General features: G+C 47.8%; 1 protein-coding gene across 2 annotated transcripts in view; it reads left to right on the forward strand.

The window, feature by feature from the left end:
- Positions 1–8,429, forward strand: part of LOC137570323 (C-type lectin domain family 2 member D-like) — a 106,550-nt gene extending 98,121 nt beyond the window's left edge. For both annotated transcript variants that reach the window (XM_068278969.1, XM_068278970.1), the window contains one exon: positions 6,955–8,429. In XM_068278969.1, coding sequence (XP_068135070.1) covers positions 6,955–7,066 — 112 coding nt within the window. In that variant the 3' untranslated portion in view covers positions 7,067–8,429. The remainder of the gene's footprint in view (positions 1–6,954) is intronic.
- The last annotated feature ends 1,909 nt before the right edge of the window (positions 8,430–10,338 follow it).

A 10,338-nucleotide genomic window follows, 5' to 3' on the forward strand; every position in this document is an offset into this window, starting at 1 on the left:
CTTTGGGGTATTTGGCATCAATAAGTTGCATTTTACCATTGAAATTAACCACCCTGGCGTTCTATTAAGATCGCCAGGGCAGCTGCCGGAGGGTTTTTTTTTAATAAAAAAAAAACGATTTCATGCAGCCAACTGAAAGTTGGCTGCATGAAAGCCCACTAGAGGGCGCTCCTAACCCATATTTCTGATCGCCTCCGGCGATCCGCAGTAACAAGGAAGGCCGCAATGAGCGGCCTTCCTTGTTTCGTTTTGCTCGTCGCCATGGCGACGAGCGGAGTGACGTCATGGACGTCAGCCGACGTCCTGACGTCAGCCGCCTCCGATCCAGCCCTCAGCGCTGGCCGGAACTGTTTGTTCCGGCTGCGCAGGGCTCGGGCGGCTGGGGGGACCCTCTTTCGCCGCTGCACGCGGCGAATCGCCGCGCTGCGGCGGCGATCAGGCAGCACACGCGGCTGGCAAAGTGCCGGCTGCGTGTGCTGCTTTTTACAGCGAGCAAATCGGCCCAGCAGGGCCTGAGCGGCAGCCACCGGCGATGATGGACGAGCTGAGCTCGTCCATACCGCTAAGGTGGTTAAACAAATCTGAATGGCTGTTTTTGGCCCGCTCCCTTCAGAATTTAAACCCAGTCTCCCAGTGACTGACTGTAGCAGATGTTAGGCCTCTGCCATTAAGAGTGCATGAATGGCAGCAATGTAAATATTCCCCTTGAAAATCAAAAGGTAAATTTTGATTGGCTGCTGTAGGCTCCACCCACTTTTCTGAATATTAGTCCCAGTCACCCAGTGGCCAACTGTGTCACGTATGAGAACCCTGCCAATAACAGAATGGCTGAAATCAATCTAACAAATCTGATTGGCTGTTTGTGGCTCCACCCCTTTAGTGAATTTGGACCCCGGTCACCCAATGACTGACTGTATCAGGTTTGAGGCCTCTGCCACTAACAGTGTAAGAATGGTAGCAATGTGAATATTCCCCTTGAAAATCAATAGGTACATTTTGATTGGCTGTTGTAGGCTCCACCCACATTTCTGAATATTCATCCCAGTCACCCAGTGGCTAATTGTGTCAAGTTTGGGAACCCTGCCATGTAAAAAATGAAGGTGTTGGCACCGCCCACTTTTTCTAACCTTGACATACAGTCACTCAATAATCAAGTTTATCAGCTTTGGGGTCCTTGGTATCAATACTTTGTATATTCCCATTGAAAAATAAACAAATTTGGCTGGTGTGGCTCCGCCCCCTTCCTGAATTTGGACCCTAGTAACCCAGTGACCAACTGTACCAGGTTTGAGGCATCTGCTTTTAACAGTATAAGAGAATGGTAGCAGATGAAATATTCCCTTTGAGAATCAAAAGATGAATTTTTATTGGCTGTTGTACGCTCCACCCACATTCCAAAATCTTAATCTGTCACCCAATGACCAATGACAAACTGTGCAAAGTTTGAGAACCCTGCCATTAACGGTGTAAGAATAGCTGTAGTTTATATTTTCCCAGTAAAAGTTGTTTTGGCTCCGCCCACTTTTTGTAACCTTGACACACAGTTACTCAATGACCAAGTTTGTGAGCTGTCAGGTTCCTGGCATCAAAAATGTGTGAATGGAAGCAGTTTATCCACCAAGGAAATCTGATTGGCTGTATGTGGCCCCTCCCCTTTAGTGAATTTGGACCCCAGTCACCCAATGACCGACTGTAGCAAGTTTGAAGCCTCTGCCATTAAAAGAGTAAGCATAGCAGCAGTTTAAATATTCCCCTTGAAAATCAATAGGTGAATTTTGATTGGCTGTTGTAGGCTCCACTCATTTTCTTGAATCTTAATCACATTCACCCAGTGACCAAGTGTGGCAAGTTTGAGAACCCTGCGATTAACAGTCTAAGAATGGCTGCAGTTTACATTTTCCCATTTAAAATGAACGGCTGAAATTTGATTGGCTGTTTTATGCACCGCCCACTTTTCCAGGATTTGTAACCTCAGTCACCAAGCGACCAACTGTGCCGTATGTGGGGACTCTGGCTTGATTACTGTGAGAATGGCAGCCTTTTACATTTTTTCCATTGACATGAATGGGTGAAATCTGATTTGCTGTTTGTAGCTCCGCCCAGGTGTGCAGGGGGGCCGCGAGACCCCCAGAACATATCATCCCAGGTAGTAAGGGATCTGTATACCAAGTTTCGTTCAAATCGGTCAAGCCGTTTTCTCGTGATCGTGGCACATACACACACACACACACACATCCGATTTTATATATATAGATTATGGTATTGCCAGGTTACCAGAATTGCCACATTAAGAGAGTGTAGGGAACCTAGTGAAAAGAACCTTTGAACTTTCCGCCAAAGCTCCTCAATGGTCCTTTGATCTGAGGATTGGAAATCTCCTAAGGGTGGATTCTCATTGGCCCAATCCATGAAGGGCATCATTGGAAGGTTTTAAAGATAGTTTTGCTAGGGCTCTCTTATTTCTATTGCGGCTTTAGTCCAGCAGGGAGCAGCGGCGAAGGTCCTTGTGTCAGCAGCACTGCAACAGGAAGCAGCGTTGTTGATAATCCCCAGGAAAAGCACAGAGGCAAGCTTTCTGCTTGTGGCATCTTTCAAACTAAATCTGTCAACTCCTAAGTGAATTGACAGTGGACCATGTACTTGAATCTGAAAAACACCGCAAATAAGGAAGTGTGAGGGTGGACACTACTAGCCCTATTGGGGTGGTTTGAGGGGCATGGAAAGAGTTTTGGAGGTTGACGGAAGTACATGATCCACTGTCAATTGGGAGGGATCTGTTGCGATCTTCGCATTCTGAAGTTGTGGAGCACGTCCAGAGGGGGGAGATGAGCCTCTGCTGATCTGATGACCCTCCGTAGTTTGTGTTTGTCGCTGACGGAGGAGCCAGCGTACCAAACAAGGATGGAGGAACAGAGGATTCGATTGTGGAGTAGAAACTCGTCAGACGTTCTTGGGCCATTATTTATTGTATTTATAAAGCGGCAACATATTACGCAGCGCTGGACAATAAATAGGGATACATACATTGCAACAAGGGGTGACAGACAGAGAGGTAGCAAACAGTTATACAACATAGCACAAGGTTATACATGCAATCAGGGTATAAAATGCGGTTTACAGAGACCCGGCAAACCAAGTACGAGTTAGTCCATGAGAAGGGTGTAATTGCTGGGGTAGTAACATTAAGAAGGACACACTAAGGGAAGGGGGAGGCCCTGCCAAGGCTTACAATCTAAAGGGTGGGGGGACACATAAGGTAGGACTGTGGAAAGGGTGATTGACAGAGAGTTAGAGTGTGGTAGATGTGGGGTTGGCTATTTTAAAGAAATGTGTTTTGAGGGCTTGCTTGAAGGTGTTGAAGAAAGGAGCGAGTCTGAGGGGGAGTGGAAGGGAGTTCCATAGGGTGGGGGCAGCTCTTGAGAAGTCTTGTAAGCATGCATGGGAATGAGAAATGCGTGGGCAGGTCAGGCGGAGAACATTGGAGGACCGGAGGGGACGGGCAGGTATATATCTGTTGACGAGCTCAGAAATGTAGGTTGGGCAGGTCTTGTGCACAGATTTGTAGGTAAGGCACAAAACCTTAAAACTGATCCTGAAGCTGATAGGGAGCCAGTGTAGGGCTTCGCAGAGGGGAGAAGTGGAAGCATAGTAGTGGGAAAGTCTGAGTCTAGCTGCTGCATTCATGACTGATTGAAGGGGTTCAATGCGTTTTAAGGGGAGGCCAGATAGTATGGCATTGCAGTAGTCAAGGCGGGAGATGATGAGGGCATGGATGAGAAGCTTGGTAGTGTCTGGGGTCAGAAAGGGGTGGATTTTGGAGATGTTTCGAAGGTGGAAGTTGCAGGTTCTGGTAACATTTTGGATGTGTTGGCTGAAGGAGAGGGCAGAGTCTAGGGTGACACCCAGGCAGCGGGCCTGGGAGGTAGGGCAGATGCTAGTGCTGTTGATAGTGAAGTGAATATCTGGGAGGGGTGGTGCAGAGCGGGCGGGAAAATTATGAGCTCAGTTTTATCCAGGTTAAGCTTTAGGAACCTAGCTGACATCCAGGAGGAGATGGTTGATAGGCAGGAGGAGACCTTGTCCATAGTGGAGCGGGAGAGATCGGGGTGTGGAGATAGATATGGGTATCATCGGCATATAGGTGGTATTTGAAGCCCAGGGAGGAGATGACTTTGCCAATAGAGGAGATGTAAATTGAGAACAGTAGGGGGACCAGAACAGAGCCCTGGGGGACTCCAACCGAGAGGGGTGTGGGAGTTGAGGAGGAACCATTAAATGGAGTGACCAGACGTCCCGGATTGCCCGGGATGCGTCCCGGATTCGGGGTCCGCTGTCCCAGGCAGCATGAGGTCCCGGGAAACGTCCCGCTTTCAGCAGCGGGACGTCCCGGCCTCGGGACTCTGGCCACTCTATACTCATGAACTGGCAGCGGCGTCTATAGACGCCGTGCCAGTTCATTGCCCGCAGCCCCGCTCCAGCCTAACTGTCTTCCGGTGTTCCGACACCGGCAGGCAGAGCAGGGCTACGGCAAGATGGCTGCCGGAGCCCTGTACTGGGCGCAAAATCTCGTTTGTCTTATGCCTCGCTGTTACATCATTACATTAGCTCCGCCCATACAATGTCATGGCCAAGCCCATTTTTCGCCGCGGCGCAGCCCCCCCCCCCCCCCTAGTCTTTGTTGCTGCGCGCTCCTCAGTCCTCCCCACTTTTCGCCGCTGCGCGCCCCCCCTAAAACACACACCCCTCCCCATCCCAGGTTGGACCCACAAAAATCTGGTCACTCTACATTAAAAGAGGTGGTGAAGTGGCGATTAGAGAGGTATGAGGAGATCCAGGCAAGGGTGTTGTCACAAATCCCTTAGGACTGTAGGGATTGAAGGAGGAGGGGATGGACAACTGTATCAAATGCAGAGGAAAGGTCAAGCAGTAGCAGGATGGAGTAGTTTCCTTCAGGTTTAGCAAGGGTAAGGTCATTTACTACCTTGACAAGAGCGGTTTCTGTTGAGTGGGCAGGATGGAAACGAGATTGTAGGGGGTCAAGTAAGGTGTAAGCTGTAAGGTCCAAAACCTTATAACTTTACTAGTATTGGTTCTCCCCTTATTCCAATTTCTCTAATACATGTTATTTAAAGAGACTCTGAAGCGAGAATAAATCTCGCTTCAGAGCTCATAGTTAGCAGGGGCATGTGTGCCCCTGCTAAACCGCCGCTATCCCGCGGCTAAACGGGGGTCCCTGACCCCCCAAATCCCCTCCGTGCAGCGGGGGATTACTTTCTGTTTGAGGCAGGGCTAACCGCTGCAGCCCTGCCCCACGTGCGTCTGTCAGCGCGTATCTCCGCCTCTCCCCCGCCCCTCTCAGTCTTCCTTCGCTGAGAGGGGCGGGGGAGAGGCAGTGATGCGCCGCTGATAGACGCGACTAGAGGCAGGGCTGCAGCCGTTTGCCCTGCCTCCAGGAGCGACCAAGTCTACGACCAATTTGGTCGTTGACTTTGCGGGGGGGGGGGGAGTTTGGGTGTGAAGGGACCCCCGTTTAGCCGCGGGATAGCGGCTTTTTAACAGAGGCACACGTGCCCCTGCTAACTGTGAGCTCTGAAGCGAGAATTATTTTCGCTTCAGTGTCTCTTTAAAGAGACTCCGTAACAAAAATTGCATCCTGTTTTTTATCATCCTACAAGTTCCAAAAGCTATTCTAATGTGTTCTGGCTTACTGCAGCACTTCATACTATCACAGTCTCTGTAATAAATCAACTTATCTCTCTCTTGTCAGACTTGTCGGCCTGTGTCTGGAAGGCTGCCAAGTTCTTCAGTGTTGTGGTTCTGCTATGAACTCCCCCTTTCAGGCCCCTCTCTGCACACTGCCTGTGTGATATTTAGATTAGAGCAGCTTCTCTCTTATCTTTTACAAGCTGGATAAATCGTCCTCTGAGCTGGCTGGGCTTTCACATACTGAGGAATTACAAACAAGGGCAAAGCTGCAGGAAGAAAAGAGCAGCCTGAAACTTCAGTGCATGAGAACAGGGGGAAAGAAACACACAAATGATCTCTTGAGATTCAAAAGGAAGGGTGTATACAGCCTGCTTGTGTATGGATGTATTTTCTATGTGTGGACATACTGTACATCAACCTACTTCCTGTTTTGGTGGCCATTTTGTTTGTTTACAAACAAACTTTTTAAAACTGTTTTTAACCACTTTTATTGCGGCGAGGAGCGGCGAAATTGTGACAGACGGTAATAGGAGATGTCCCCTAACGCACTGGTATGTTTACTTTTGAGCGATTTTAACAATACAGATTCTCTTTAAGTAACTTTTGTAAATCGAGCAACATTTCTGAACCAGCAGATGGCATTATAAATGTTTATGGCAAAGGGTGGGTCTTTCTTCTACTGTTGGGCAGCACGGTGGCTATGTGTGGTTGGCACTCTCGCCTTTTAGCACCAGAGTTTGTTTGAATTTCAGCGCAGACATTATTATGTGTCTGTATGATACCCCTGTGGGGGGGGGGGGGGGGGGGGGGTCTCCAGGCATTCTGGTTTCCCCACATCCCAGAATCATGTTGGTTGTTAGTTTTCTGTCCCAGTTACCCAGAGCTGTGGAGTGGGTCCACAAATCATCCGACTCCTCAGTTTATAAAAAAAAAAAAAACACTGCCTCCAGGTACCCAACATCACTATGACTCCTCGACTCCAGGTACCCAAAAATTGCTCCCACTCCTTAGACCGATACTTACTAGGGCTGTGGAGTCAAGACAAAAATCTTCTGACTCCTCAGTTTATAAAACCACCAACTCCAAATCCAGGTAATCTTGCATAAAACTGGCCCCAGGCTGTGGTGGGCACACTACATTGTGCGCCCCTCTGGGATGAATTGTTCAGTGTGAAGCCTATCGGAAGATCTTGTATGCTGGATAAATGGCTTAAAAAATAATAATGTGTTGCATTTTTGTGTCTTGTAGGCATGATGATGGTTCGCAAAACAATCTATGCGCAATCTATGATGACAGGGGCAAGATCCTAGCTTTTGAGTGCACTGCCAAGAGGCAATATATATGTGAGAAGTCTCTTTGATCAGCAGACAAGACTGCTTGGGCAGGTAACCATGGACTTAAATTTTAAGTGTGAAGACGATAATCCACCATCAAGCCTATTGATCCCTGGTGGCGGACGAGAAACGAGTTCCTGAAGAAGCAGTCTTTGCCACGAAATTAGTGAAGATGACTTTTTATATGGCTTTATTCTCCCTGCTCATGCTGGATTCATTGCTTGAACTTTGGATGGCATTTTTATTTTTATTTTTGTGTGTAGCTCATACCTTCCAGAGGGGAGCTCTGTCTGCCCTTATTACAGGTCATTGCATTTTTCAATCTAAGGGCACGTTTCCATTATGGCGAATTTACGTGCACTAGACACACATAAATTGCGAATTGCACTCAATGTATTTAATAGGAAATTCGCTTGCACTTTGGTTGCACGTTTTCGCTGCCAATAAAGTTTTGTGGGTTTTTTTTTGTTTTTTTTTTATAGAGACAGGAAGGAAGTCACAGTATGTTCATTTCTGTAAAACTCAACATATTACAGCTTCCTTCTTGATCATCAAGTAAAAAAAGGGTTAAAATCGCTTGGAAAAAAATTTGAATTCGCATGAAATGCATATACAAGTACGGATTCGCTTGCGGTTTTTATCAATGTGATTTGGACTAAGTATAGTGGAAATAGGCCCTAAAACATTAAACACAACAACAACAAAAAAACTAACAGAAAAATGATCAAGAATGGTATCATTTCACTGGAAGGAGTAGTACACTTCACTGAAGGTAATTGATAACATTGCTGGTTGCAGTAAAAATGATCAGATTGTCTTGTAATTGGGTCATTGCTGAGCAAACACAGCAGAGAAAGTTCTCTGCTTTCCCGCCAGATACAGCAAAAGCTTTTCTGCACTGTTTACTCAGCTCGGTACAATTCAACACAATCTGATCATTTTGGAACTCCAATCTTGTCAATTAGCTTCTCAGGGAAGTTGACTTTTAAATTATTATGGAAACCAGGGTGGGCAATACCTTAGAGGCAAAGGGGGCAATTGCCCAAGGGCCCATGAGCACTGCTGGCTCCCCAGGTCTCCCCCCAACTTGTGTTCCCAGGACCCCTGCACTGTTTTTGCAGCATAACAACTCACCTGTCCCAGTACCCTGCACCACCCGCTCCCCATCTTCACTCCCGCTGGCTGCTTTTTCTCCATGATCCGTCCGTTACGTAATAACTTGTGCCAGTAATGTAGAAGAGGTGTTCCTGTGAGGATGGAGAGGAGAGCACACATACTAATGGAGCAGCACAACTCGACAGGTGAGTTGCAATGCTGAAATAAGTGGTGCAGGGGCTCCGGGGAGCACATTAACCCATTGGGAGTCGGCTGCCTAACCCCCCTTAAGGACCTGGCGATTTTACATGCAGGGGGGGGGGGGGGGGGGGGGCGGGGGTCAGGCAGTCAGATCCCCAGTGTGGCTTGCTGGTCATGGTGTGCCCCTGTAGCCAGCAGCCTGTTCTCACCTTCCAGGCTCCAGCCATGAGCAGCTGTGGACACCTCCGCTCCTGCCGGCATCCCTGATCGTACTACCGCTAAGTCCCGGGTCGCGGTTGATGACGTTATCAACCCGGGACCCGACACGTCAGAGCGAGCAGGGATGCCCGGGCAGAGCACCGATCGTCGGGGGAACGGCAGGAAGGTGAATGGATCCTCCGCTACCGTCGCATCACTAACAGTGATCACTATGATCCGCCGGTGATCAGCAGCCATACGCAATGCCTACTGATCACTGATGGGAGAAGTCAGCTGTCTTATGACAGCTTAATCTCCCCTCTCGGGTGCGCATGATCACGGCGGGAGCGGAAACGGTGGGCAGCGTAAATCCTACGCAGTGGGAGGGACGAGTACTTAATGGGTTGCATGCAAGCTGTTAATGGAAACCAACATCCTCCTCTAGTAGTAGACAGGTCATGTGTATGCTCGGTGTGTATTATATCCCACAAGTGGGGCTTGCACTCTTTTGCAGGTGGGCACTAGTCTGTTTTTAAGTAGCGCTGCTCATTTCCTTGCTATGTACTAATGTTATTTGTTTTTGGTCAGCTGCTCCCACTTAACAGCCATGCTTTTGGTGTATATGCAGAGCTTCTGTTTGGGTTCAAGGTGCGTTTGTAGTTCCTGGGGGGGCTCAGCGCATCTCTGATGGAGGCCATTCGGAGGCGGCCTGGTGTTGCGCTGATCCACCTTTTGCGTAAATCCTACGCCGCATCAGGCTAGACCAGCTACAAGTGCGGCGTAGGTTTTACTATCAGCAGTCCCCAATACGTTAAAGTTGAGGAAGGAGCTGGCTTGGGGGTCATGGGAGTTGAATTTGCTGTTCGGGGGGGCTCCAAGTTACTTTTTCCCCAGGGCCCCTTGTGGTTTGAACCGGCCCTGATGGAAACCCTTCCAGTAACTTGAAAATTAATAATACAGTATCTATATTTCTATTAGGTTTTTTGCTGTGTTTAATGGTTTAGACCAGAGATTACATTTGAATTTCATTCCACTTCAGACTGTTTTTCTTTATGTTTTTTGTTTTTTTATTTGTTTTAAAAAAATTACATCATTTACAGGTCATTGCTGTCCACCCATCAACACGTATTGCACTTTTACTTTCTGGACGCGTGGTTGTGCATATCGATAGCGGCCAAACATTCGGACCTTTTGGTCTCTGTTACGGGTATTTTTATGAATTTCGGTGGTGTAGCAGGGGAAAATAAGTTGTTAGAATATAAATGGTTTTCTAAGTAAATACATTTCTTTATCAGCTATATTAGCTGAATCAATAGCTTTTTAGTAAAATTATTTTTTAAACTATATTTATTTTATCAATAAATACCTATTGAATTAATTTTTAAACATGAATAGCTTTATCATGTTAGAAACAGTAATAATTGATAAAAATAACGCAAAGGTACAGTGACAAATGCAGATAACCTTGTGTGTTCGAAAACAAAAAATAAACATACATAAAGACTAGTGATGGGCGAACATCCAGATGTTCGGGTTCGGGGGGGTTCGGCCGAACATGCCCCCGATATTCGGCATGTTCGGGCCGAACCCAACCCGAACATGTCCCTTTGGGGCCCCTATAGGGTCCCAGCATAAAGGGAGAGCATGCCCCGGGGGGGGGGGGGGGTCAGAAATGCCCCCCACCCTCCCCGCTAAGCTCTCCCTTGTGCTGGACCCTATAAAATTAAATCTAAGTCCCCCGAAGGTACCTTGCAGGCTGACAGGAGGAGGGCAGGAAGCGGGCAGCCGGAGAGCATAGGCGCTA

The sequence above is a fragment of the Hyperolius riggenbachi genome, chromosome 4 (genome assembly GCF_040937935.1).
Source record: "Hyperolius riggenbachi isolate aHypRig1 chromosome 4, aHypRig1.pri, whole genome shotgun sequence".
Classification (NCBI taxonomy): Eukaryota; Metazoa; Chordata; class Amphibia; order Anura; family Hyperoliidae; genus Hyperolius; species Hyperolius riggenbachi.